Source organism: Eubalaena glacialis, chromosome 2, assembly GCF_028564815.1.
Source record: "Eubalaena glacialis isolate mEubGla1 chromosome 2, mEubGla1.1.hap2.+ XY, whole genome shotgun sequence".
Taxonomy (NCBI): domain Eukaryota; kingdom Metazoa; phylum Chordata; class Mammalia; order Artiodactyla; family Balaenidae; genus Eubalaena; species Eubalaena glacialis.
This window is the reverse complement of record NC_083717.1, coordinates 161,292,415-161,304,911: the sequence shown is the minus strand read 5'-3', so window position 1 is coordinate 161,304,911 and position 12,497 is coordinate 161,292,415. Positions and strand designations below refer to the sequence as shown.

The 12,497-nt window shown below is 40.8% G+C and overlaps 1 protein-coding gene across 1 annotated transcript in view; it reads left to right on the top strand.

Annotated features, from left to right (window-relative positions):
- Nucleotides 1-2,112: 2,112 nt before the first annotated feature.
- Nucleotides 2,113-12,497, top strand: part of VTI1B (vesicle transport through interaction with t-SNAREs 1B) — a 22,265-nt gene continuing 11,880 nt past the window's right edge. Inside the window, exon 1 of the mRNA XM_061180952.1 lies at nt 2,113-2,314. Within this exon, the coding sequence (XP_061036935.1) occupies nt 2,200-2,314 (115 nt within the window). The 5' untranslated portion in view covers nt 2,113-2,199. The remainder of the gene's footprint in view (nt 2,315-12,497) is intronic.

The window sequence follows — 12,497 nt, the reverse complement described above, 5'->3', positions numbered from 1 at the left end:
AACAAACAAACAAACAAAAACCCTCCAATTATTTAGTCAGCAAAATTATCTTAAGGACTGATATTGGTAATTATAGTCAATTTAAAAATCTTTCGGGGCATTTCCTTACATTATCTTGACAAGATGAAAATGTCTACTGTATTTGCTAGAATTCTACAATTTATTTGGAGAATGTTTATCAAAAGTAATGCTGCCAAAGGAAGGCTGAGAAATTGGTACTGTTCCATCACTTGTTTGGAGTACATTCTTCTAATAGAGTTTGTGATTTTCTTGGACTAACAATTTACATGTTCACTTTGGTGGAGAAAAGAGTTATAGGACCACGGTCTTCTCATATTTGTAAACAATCTTTTGTTGAACTTGTTTTGACCATTAGGCTATATATTTAGACATGGTCATTTTATGGAAAAATTGGAAAACTTTTGATAATAGTGCAGAACTGAATTAATATTTTACTTAATTTATATTAACTGTCAATGACAAATTAAAAAATTTGATTATTTATCATGTTTTTATTTACCAGAATAAAAACTGTAAGAATTAAACAAATTTGAGTCAACAGAAGAAAACAATTAAATGAAAGCTTAATTAGAGTCAAAAGAAGAAAACACTTTTCATTACTACGGTTATGCAATCATTTCTTGTTCATGAGGCTAATTTGTCCCAAAGTCAGCCACAGTACAGTCTCAATTCAAATGCCATTAACTTGGGTTGTGTGATAATTTGATTATTCATTCACCCATTTTCTACTAATCTTTTATGATGCTGTTCAAAGATCATGTTTTCCATCCCAGGCTATTTGTTACCTCTCCTTTTTGTACTTGTCCCTTCTATAACACAATGCTATGAGACCTACAGTACACTGCCACTGACAACCTGACTTTTCTCTCTCTCTCTGTGCTCAATGAATATTAGGAGCGCAACAAAAGTTTGTTGAATCAATGGTCTGAATTCAGTCTAATAAGGGTCCAGGAGATATAAATCACCAAATCATTTCCCTCTGAACAGTCATATGTCTTTCAATACGTGTGGGCAGTCTTAAGTATTGGGTTGCCAAGCAAACATTTCAGAACGGGCTCCACAGGCAAACCATCAGTGAAAATAGGAATTTTCATCCACTAAACCATGAAAACCCACGGAGTGCAGAAAAAGACTTTGTAATTGTTAACACATTACAGTTAGTGAGAAAGAGACCTGATGAAGCCAGGTCTGCCTTGCTTACTATATATAAATAATACACATATAAATTACATACATATATACATATGGATACACACACATATATTACATATATAAATAATACATAAATTACCCAAGGTCAGAGTGAATCTTTTATTCAACACATGCCCAGATCCTGGCACAAAGGCTACGCTTAAATTGAAACACCTGCTGAGTGAACGACTGCACGGCGTGCCCAGCCGCTAGAGGCTGAGCGTATATTTTGGGGGTCACACTGCCCGGGGACCACTTCTGAAAGAATGTGACTCTGGTCACTTGACTCCCCAGTAAAAGTGCTTTAAGCTCGAGCGCAGGCAGGAACCTGGCCCAGCTATCTTCCAAGAACTGAAAGCTAACAGTCGGAATGTGAACTGAGGAAGTCAGGGTGGCCAAACAGTGCGATGACTGAGAAGATGACGACCAGGCGCCTACTGATACCAAACCATTGCGCGTCAGCGTCACGCTGACGGCCGCGGCGACGGCAGAACTACCGCCCCCAGCAATGCTTGACTTCCGAGTCGGAGCGTCTTCAGTGCCGAACTACAGCCTCCGGCATGCACTGCAGCGTCCGCCCCTCGCCGGAAGGCGGGGCCCGGGAGAGAGGCGGCCGCGCCGCCGGTCCCGCGGGTTCCCACAGTCCCTTCCGCCGTGGCGCTCTTCCCAACCCCGGACTGGCTAATTCCGGGGTTCCGAGACTGCTGCTCGCGCCTGAGCGCCGCCGCTCCCTCAGGAGTAGCCCGGGCAGCGCAGCCCGCCCGACTTTCCGTCAGGCTTTGGCGCCCGGCGCGCCGTCAGTGACGGCATGCAGGGGGTGGGCGTTCCGGCTCGGGAGGACCCCGCCGCGGCCCCGGAAGCGCCTCGTCCCGAGCGGCGGTGGCTGCGGTCGCCGGGATGCCTGCGCGCCTGGGCGGCTGACGGCGGAGTAGGAACGGGCCCCGTGCCCGGAATCTCGGCTGCCGCTGCTCGAGAGCGGCCTGCGCCATGGCCACCTCAGCCGCCTCCTCAGAGCATTTCGAGAAACTGCATGAGATCTTCCGCGGCCTCCATGAAGACCTACGAGGGGTGCCGGAGCGGCTCCTGGGGACGGCTGGGACAGGTGAGGCGGGGACAGGCTGAGCCCAGGGGTACCCAGCTCCGCCAGCTCTAGGAGGAAGAGCTCCCACCCCCTTCCCGGACCCTCCCTCCCTTCTCTCCGCTTCTCATCCTCAGACACGCCCCCTAGGGCTGGCTGGGTCCCGGCGCCCAGGATCTCCCTGCCGCCACTTAGCGTGCTCAGGGATGCACCTCGGAGTGTCATCTCCCTCTTGATCCTCCTATAGCCTTCAGATTTTTCTCGTTTCATTTTCACTGTGGCAGGAAGAGCATAGGAGACCTAAGTCTGCGATCCGGTATTTGAGTAGAATTGGTTTCTTTTGTAGCTCTCTGTATTTTTTTTTTTTAACATCTTTATTGGAGTATAATTGCTTTATATTGTTGTGTTAGTTTCTGCTGTGTATTTTGTTTTATACATTTAACAGTGTTATTCTCAAAAGAGGTCCATAGTTTTCACCAGACTGGCAAAGGATCTGTAGCACAAAAAGGGTTAAGAACCCAAGGGAATCATAACTTTTGGGGTTGGTAAATAACCAGTCTTGAGGGGGATTGGTCTTTAAAATCAGGATTGTGGTCTTTAGGTGTGGTCCTCTTATGAACTCTCTGCTTAGACTGTCTCTTGCCCCTTGATTTCAAAATTCAGAGTGCTGCAAGGTTTGCTTGGAGGAGCTAAGAGTTTTGCAGTTGAATCTGTATAGGAAGGTCTGCCATAGTTCTTTGCCTTAAGACAAATAGATCTTGATGGCAAGGCAGATGAGACTTTTATTGCTTTTACTTAAGTGTCAAAGCTTGAGTGTTTGCTCTGTGAGTTACCCAAGGTCATATGAATTGAACGACTCTGGTGAGAATGAAATTCATACCTTTGTTTAACATTTATTGGGAGAGGCTGCTGTGTGCCAGGCACTGTCCTAGATGCTGGTAATATTGCACATTACAGTGAAAAGACTTACAAATCTCTGTTCTAATGGGTCGATGATAATATATAAATATTAAGAGGTGGTGTTAAGGGCAATACAGGAAAATAAAGCAGGGCCAAGGAATGGGGGGGCTCTAATTTTATTTTTTATTTTTTTTAACATCTTTATTGGAGTATAATTGCTTTACAATGGTGTGTTAGTTTCTGCTTTATAACAAAGTGTCTAATTTTAAATTGGGTGGCTGTGAAAGGCCTCTTTGAGGAGGTGGCATTTGAGCAGAGACTTGAAGTAAGGGAGTAAACCACGCAAAAATCTGGGAGAAGTGAGTGTCAGGAGGACGGAATAGTACTGCAAAGGTCCTTAAGCAGAAATGAGCTTGGTATGTTCTAGGAAGAACAAGAAAGCCAGTGTGTTTGGGGTGGAATGAGCAGGGGAGATAGTTAGTGGTAGTAGATGAGGCTTTAAAGAGGTAGGCAGGGCCAGATTACATGGGGCCTTGTAGACCAGGGTCTACAAGGTCTACCAGGGTCTAAAAAGATTTGCATCTTTTTCTAAATGTAGTGGCTTGCAGTTAAAGGATATAGAACAGCAGAGTGATGGGATCTGATTTACATGGTTGAAAAATAGACCATTTTTTCAGCCTCGTGTTGAGATAAATTTTGCAATGTCTATTTCTGTAAGGCTAAATAATGCAAAAGGACATTCTGTTTTGAAAAATAGAAAACTGAGTTAGTTATATTCACTTTTGTCATCTACCTAAACTTCTAATTCCTGCAAAGAGGACACTCAAAAAGGTGTGAATTTCCACCCAAGTGCAAAATACTCTAACACGAGTTGCTGGTAACACTTAGTTGTTCAATGAGTAAGTAAATAGAATATACCCATATCCGCAGGTTATAAGAATTTCAACAACTTTTAGTCTTCTTATTCACTACTTTATTCATACTTCTCAATAAATATTTGTTGAATAAGTTGAATTTAATTAAGCAAACACACCAGGCCTCATCTCTGATTCCTCTTTTTCTAGTCCTGAGACTACTTCATAGGCTTTCCACCTATGAAGCTTTATTTTCCACCATGAATTATTAAGCACTGAATAATGTACATAACACATCCCTTGCATTTAGCTTATGCTCTGTAATTGAATTCAGTTTTTTCAATAAACATTTATTGAGAGTTACGTATCAGTTAGTGTCCTGAGCCCTGAGAAGTTCCAAGAGTTCTTGCCTTAAATGGGAGCAAATTTACAACAAAGTGTGTGATGAGTCCTAAGATAGTTTTGAGACCATGACAAAAAAACCTAACATGGGCGTGGGGGAGCAAGAGGGAAGCTTCACAGAAAGGAGAACTTCTAACTGAGTGTCAAGGGTTGAACAGGAGGAGTCTGCCTGAGAGGGGAAATGGGAAGAGGCAACAAAGGAAGAAAAAAATCAAATATTCACAACTATTACTGGAGCTTAAGATATGTGTGGGACCTAGAGGGGTGGGATAGGGAGGGTGGGAGGGAGATGCAAGAGGGAGGGGATATGGGGATATATGTATACATATAGCTGGTTCACTTTTTTATACAGCAGAAACTAACACAACATTGTAAAGCAATTATACTCCAATAAAGATGTAAAAAAAAAAAAAGATTCTTAATAAAGAGTGGCTGCCACTTTCATTAAAAAAAAAAAAAGGTATGTGTGGGAGAATAGTAATAGATGAGGAAAGTAAGACACAGCCAGACAGTTAAGGGACCTAAGTATCACATTAAGACATCTAGACTTGATATGGGGAATCAGTAAAGGATTTCAAATAGCTGACTAATATGGTCAGATTTAATTTTAGAAGGAGAATGCTGGTGGCTGAGTAGAGGATGAAAGAGAGGCACAAGAATCTGTATACCAGGGACCATGTTAGGAGCCTTTGTGGCAGTCATCTAGGTAACATGGGAATCTAGAGAGTCCCAAATCCAAGAGGTGATTCTGGACAGAAATTAACCAGACTGATTGGACATGAGGAGTGAGGGAGACAGATTCAAGGATGTCTGCATTTTCTCACTTGGTCAGTTGAGTGAATGATAACTTTAAGAAATGTAAGAGTAGAAGCAGGCTTGTTTGGGTTGTGGATGAGAACATCAAGAGTGATTATACAGAGGGCTTCCCTGGTGGCGCAGTGGTTGAGAATCTGCCTGCCAATGCAGGGGACACGGGTTCGAGCCCTGGTCTGGGAAGATCCCACGTGCCGCGGAACAGCTGGGCCCGTGAGCCACAATTACTGAGCCTGCGCGTCTGGAGCCTGTGCTCTGCAACAAGAGAGGCCGCGATAGTGAGAGGCCCGCGCACCGCGATGAAGAGCGGCCCCTGCTTGCCACAACTAGAGAAAGCCCTCGCACAGAAACGAAGACCCAACACAGCCATAAATAAATAAAATTAAAAAAAAAAAGAGTGATTATATAGAATAGAGAATGTATGTCCATTCTAGCCTGACAGATATTTCTTCTCCTACCATTAAAAATAACATTTATGAAGAAGATACATGAATTGAAAGGCAATGTATTGTAATATTTAACAGCAAGGATTCTAGAGCCAGACTGCCTGAGTTCATATCCTAGATCCACCTCTAAACAGCTTGGTGACCTTGAACAACTTACTTTAACATAATTAGTTTCCCTTGCAAAATGGGAATCAGTCATTATATTTACTTCATAGGGATTTTTTGAGGATCAAGCGAGCTAATATATGTAAAGCCCTTAAAATACTGCCTAACAGTAGTAACAGCGATTAGCCGTTATTCCTAGTATATGAGAAATTGGATATTTTATTTAAATAAAACATAAGAATACCAGCTCTGTATACAACTACCCTTACCTTGCACTACTTTCCCTTTTTTTCTAGAGCACGTATCTTCTAACATACTAGACGCTTTACATATTTTTTTAAATTAATTAATTTATTTATTTTTGGCTGCGTTGGGTCTTCGTTGCTGCGTGCGGGCTTTTCTCTAGTTGCGGTGCGTGGGGGCTACTCTGTTGCGGTGCGCGGGCTTCTCATTGTGGTGGCTTATCTTGTTGCAGAGCATGGGCTCTAGGCGCGCAGGCTTCAGTAGTTGTGGCACACAGGCTCAGTAGTTGTGGCGCATGGGCTTAGTTGCTCTGCAGCATGTGGGATCTTCCCGGACCAGGGCTGGAACCCGTGCCCCCTGCATTGGCAGGCGGATTCTTAACCACTGCGCCACCAGGGAAGCCCAGACACTTTACATATTTATGATGTTTATAGTATATTATTTGTCTTCTTTTCACTAGAACGGTGGTTTTCAAAGTATGATCCCTGAACCAACAGCATCAGCATCATCTGGAAACTTGTTAGAAATGCACATTCTTGGTTCCCACCAAGACTTATTGAATCATTAACTGTTTTAACAGTCTATTTTAACAGCCCTCTGGGGGATTTCTGATGCCTGTCAAGTTTGAAGGCCACTGAACTAGGACATAAGCTCATCAACACATGTTATTTCTTTCTTTCTTTTTTTTTTTTAATACATGAAGCCTCTTGATTTTTATTTGTGAGCCACCAACTCAGATATTTTTCAAATGCTTTACGGACCAAACAGAGCAAATCTGCAGGTGAAATCTTACCTGCCAATTTAATCTTCTGTAGATATGTTCAACAGGTACTCATTGAATGAATGCTTATGTACAAAGCTAATGATTTGAAAATCAAATCATGGTTTTCTATTAATTACATTCCAATTGTAGAGACTACTTTCTCCAGAAGAAAATGTTGGCCTCAGTCCATAAAACACTGCTTAAAATTTTAACATTTACATGAGAATCATTCTTCTTTTGTTAATGGGAAGCATAAGCAAATCTAATTCTAAAAATGACCCCTGAAGAAGTTAGTTAAATGGATAATCAGTTCACTCTTATAGATGCCTTCTCATATGATATTAAAAGGATCACACAGCCAGCATGTATTGGCATTCTTGTTTATTTCTTGTTACTTAAGTAACAAGAAGAAGTTTAAATGTTTAAACTGCTTAATTTGATCCTTTTCATGAAGGCATTTAAAACTGCTATCAGCCATACTGATACCTCTTTCTTTGAATTTCTATAGCACATGTTATTTCTTGTCTTTTTGATAATAACCATTCTAACAGGTGTGAGGTGATATCTCATTGTGTCTTTGATTTGCATCCCCCTGATGATTAGTCAAGTTGAGTATCTTTTCATGTACCCATTGTCCATTGTATGTCTTCTTTGGAAAAATGTTTATTCAGATCCTCTGCTCATTTTATAATTGGATTGTTTGGGTTTTTGCTATTCAGTTGTATGAATTCTTTATATATTTTGGATACTAGCCCCTTATCGGATATATGATTTACAAATATATTCTCCAGTAAATAAATTTTTTTCATTTTGTTGATAGTTTCCTTCTGCTATCCAGAAGCTTTTTTTTTTTTTAAGCAATGTATTTTCTGGCATGTGTTTTTTGCCCTTTTTTTTTTTTTTTAATGTAGTTGATTTACAATGTTGTGTTAATTTCTTCTGTACAGCAAAGTGACTCAGCTATACATATATATATTCTTTTTCCTATTCTTTTCCATTATGGTTTGTCACAGGATATTGAATATAGTTCCCTGTGCTATACAGTAGGAGCTTGTTGTTTATCCATCCTATATATAACAGTTTACCTCTACTAATCCCAAACTTCCATTCCTTCTCTCCCCTACCCCCTCTCTCCCTTGGCAACCACAAGTCTGTTCTCTATATCTGTGAGTCTGTTTTTGTTTGGTTTTGGTTTTTGTTTTGTTTTGGGGTTTTTTTGGCTGCACCACGCGGCATATGAGGTCTTAACCCTTGCTCCCTGCAGTGGAAGCACAGAATCTTAACCATTGGACCGCCAGGGAAGTCCCTGTTTTGTTTTGTTTTTTTTTTAAGTTAATTAATTTACTTTTGGCTGCATTGGGTCTTCATTGCCGTGCACGGGCTTTCTCTAGTTGCAGCGAGCTAGGGCTACTCTTCGTTGCGGTGTGCGGGCTTCTCGTTGCAGCGGCTTCTCTTGTTGTGGAGCACGGGCTCTAGGTGCGTGGGCTTCAGTAACTGTGGCTCGCAGGCTCTAGAGCACAGGCTCAGTAGTTGTGGCGCACGAGCTTAGTTGCTCTGTGGCATGTGGAATCTTCCTGGACCAGGGCTCGAACCAGTGTCCCCTGCATTAGCAGGAGGATTCTTAACCACCGTGCCCCCAGGGAAGTCCCCCTGTTTTTGTTTTGTAGATATATTGATTTGTATCGTATTTTAGATTCCACATATAAGTGGTATCATATGGTATTTCTCTTTCTCTTTCTGACTTACTTCATTTAGTATGATAATCTCTAGGTCCATCCATGTTGCTGCAAATGGCATTTCATTCTTTTTAATGGCTGAGTAATATTCCATATTATTTATTTATTTATTTATTTATTTATTTATTTATACACACACACACACACACACCCCCCCCCCACATCTTCTTTATCCATTCATGTGTTCATGGACATTTAGGTTGTTTCCATGTCTTGGCTGTTGTGAATAGTGCTGCTATGAACATAGGGGTGCATGTATCTTTTTGAATTATAGTTTTGTCTGGGTATATGCCCAGGAGTGGGATTGCTGGATCATATGGCAACTCTTTTCCATACGGTTTTCCGTAGTGGCTGCACCAATTTACATTCCCACCAACAGTGTAAGAGGGTTCCCTTTTCTCCACACCCTCTCTAGCATTTGTTATTTGTAGACTGTTTAATGAGGGCCATTCTGACTGGTGTGAGGTGTTACCTTATTGTAGCTTTGATTTGCATTTCTCTAATAATTAGTGATGTTGAGCATCTTTTCATGTGCCTACTGGCCATCCGTGTATGTCTTCTTTGGAGAAATGTTTATTTAGGTCTTCTGCCCATTTTTTATTGGGTTGTTTGTTTTTTTGTTGTTGAATTGTATGAGCTGTTTGCATATTTTGGAAATTAAGCCTTTGTTGGTTGCATCGTTTGCACATATTTTCTCCCATTCCATAGGTTGTCTTTTCATTTTGTTTATGGTTCCCTTTGTTGTGCAAAAGCTTGTAAGTTTGATTAGGTTCCATTTGTTTATTTTTGTTTTTATTTCTATTGCCTTGGGAGACTGACCTAAGAAAACATTGGTATAGTTTATGCCAGAGAATGTTTTGCCTAGGATCTCTCAGAAGCTTTTAGTTTGATGTAGCCCTGCTCATTTATTTTTGCTTTTGTTGCTTTTATATTTGGTGCCAAATCCAGAATATCATTGTCAACATTCAAATCTAATCCTTTTTGAGTTAATTTTTGTATATAGTGTAAAGATAGTGGCCCAGTTTCATTCTTTTGCATGTGACTGTCAAATGTTTCCCAACACCATTTATTGAAGAGACTGTCCTTTTCTGTGAGGGAACAGGAAACAAATATTTCTCTCTCTCCTGGCACAGAGCTTCTAAAACCCTTGTAATTTCTGGGAGCATCTTTTATTCAGTGAGGCTGCTCTGGGTGGGCTCCTGGGTGGCTTCTGGATGGGAGCTGGTCACCAGAAAGACCAACCCATGATTAGAAGCTTGGATTTTCAGTCCTGCTCCCTACTTCTCTGGAGACGGGAAAGGGGCTTCAAATGGAATTAATAATTAATCATGTCTATGTGAGGAAGCCTCCATAAAATTTCAGTAGTATGGGGTTCAGAAAGCTTCCAGGTGGTTGAACATATCCACACTGGGAGGGTGGTGCACCTCAACTCTGCGGGGACAGAAGGTCCTGCAGGACAGAACAGGAGGGGAAAGAGACCCTCCAAGACCTTGCCCTATGTCTCTCTTCATCTGGCTTTTCATCTGTATCCTTTATCATATCCTTTAATAAACTGGTAAACCTAAGTAAGTGTTTCTCTGAGTTTTGTGAGCCTCTCTACCATATTAATTGAATCTGAGGAGGGGGTCATGGGAACCTCCAGTTTGTAGCCAAATTGGACAGAAGTTGTGGGTAACCTGAGGACCTACTACTTGCAATTGGCATCTGAGGTGGTGGTGGGGCCAGTCTTGTGGGACTGAGCCCTGAACCTCTGGAATCTGGTAACTGTCTCTGGGTAGATAGCGTCAGAATTGAGCTGAATTGCAGGACACCCAGCTGGTGTCTCAGAGAATTGCTGCTGTGGGGAAAACAACCCATACATTCGGTGACCAAAAGTGAAGTGTTCTGTGTGAGTAGTAAAGGAGACACACGGGAAACAAACAACAGGAGGAAGGACTAGGTTTTTTCCTATACAGGAGAGAAAGATAGGAGGGAGAAAGACTGGGTTTTTCCTAATACATTTCCCCATTGTATATTCTGGGCTCCTTTGTTGTAAGTGAATTGACCATATATGTGTGGACTTACTTCTGGGCTCTCTTTTCCATTCCCTTGAGCTTTGAATCTGTTTTTATGCCAGTACCATACTGTTTTCATTACTATAGCTTTGTAATATACAGTTGACCCTGGGCGCCAACCCTCTGCGCAGCTGAAAATCTGAGTGTAACTTGTTGGCCCTCCTATCCAAGTTTCCTTATTATCTGCAGATTCAGCCAACCACAGGTTATGTGGTACTGTAGTATTTACTATTGAAAAAAATCTGTGTATAGGTGGACCCACCCAATTCAAACCCTTGTTGTTCAAGGGTCAGCTGTAGTTTGAAATCAGAAAGCATGATGCCTCCAGCTTTGTTCTTCTTTTTCAAGATTGCTTTGGCTAATTGGGGTCTTTTGTGGTTACCTACAAATTTTTGGATTGTTTGTTCTATTTCTGTAGAAAATGCCATTCATTTTGCTATTATTTTGTTGAGGATTTTTGCATCTGTGTTCACCAGGGATATTGGCCTATAATTTTCTTGTGGTGTTTTTCGCTGGTTTTGGTATCAGCGTAGTGCTGGCCTCTTAAAAAACTTTGGAAGTGTTCCCTCCTCTTCTATCATAGGCTCTATATTTTGTCTGTTTTGTTAATTATGCATCCTAAGCACCTAGAACAGTGCCTAGTACATACTAGGTGCTCTATAAATATTTGTTGAATGATTGTATAAATACTGTGAATTGTTGGGAAGAAAATAGTAATAATATATGATTGGGTATTAAAACTCAGTGTGATTTTATTTCTATTCTACCATGTTTTCCACAGTTTCACCACTTTTAAAATCAATATATATATACCTATTTAAAAAAAGGATAGGATAACAGACACAATGTGTCCTACTTTAGGAAGTTTGTATGACAATGACAATCCATTAGCATATGTGATAATTATTAATCCATTTAATATTACATTAAGCACTTACAACCATAATTTCTAGTCTTAGCTTTGCAGCATATGAAGATGTCTCTCCAAATACCTCAGACTGCTATAAATTCTTATCCAATTAATAGAGTAAGTAACTATAGTCATGATTTTTAGTTTTAGTTTTGTAGCACCTGAAGGCACATGTCTTAATGAACATTATAAAATTATTGAAAGTTTTTCATTTTAATTCACTTAAATCTCAGTATCTATACATGAGACTCCATTATTTTAGAAACCAGAAAAAATAATAACTATGAAAGACCATATGTAGCAGGTTGGTAAACACAATTACTCGCTAACTGCAGAATTTTAATTTTTCCAACACTCTTTATATTCTTTGGTGAATTTTGTTTTTGCTTAGTTTTTCCTACCTAGGGATTTACTTTAAAAAACAATGGTAGTTACTATTTATTGAACCCTTAATATGCCTGGCATTTGTTATGTGTTTGTTACGTGTATTGTCTCTTTTAACACTTTCAGACAACTGTACGAGGTCAGTACCATTATATTTCTTATTTATAGTTGAGGAAACAGGCTTAGAGAGGATCAGGTAACCATGTGGTCTCTAAAGAGGATGTAGGTCCTAGAAATGCCACAATGGGGCGCCAAAAACATTAATCACAGATTTTAAAGATCCTGGTAAAACTGAAGTTATTTCCACAGTTCTGATGGACCAAGGTTAGTCATTCTTGGGCTGGCAATTCAAATAGCCTATAAGAAAGAGAGGCTGCCACCTTGGTCGAACATGAGGTAGGCTTCCTCTAGCACTTTCAGAGCTGGGTGTTTCCATTTTATTCCATGTCCGGGGCATTGCGTGGCCATCCACCCAGTTTACCAAACATTCAGCTTCAGAGTGAGTCAGTCACAGGTGAAGGGTTTGGGAAGGCATGTGGGGTAGGGGATAGTGTTATTTGGAGTAGCTCACTCTTGTTTCTGGTGTCCGTTCTACCC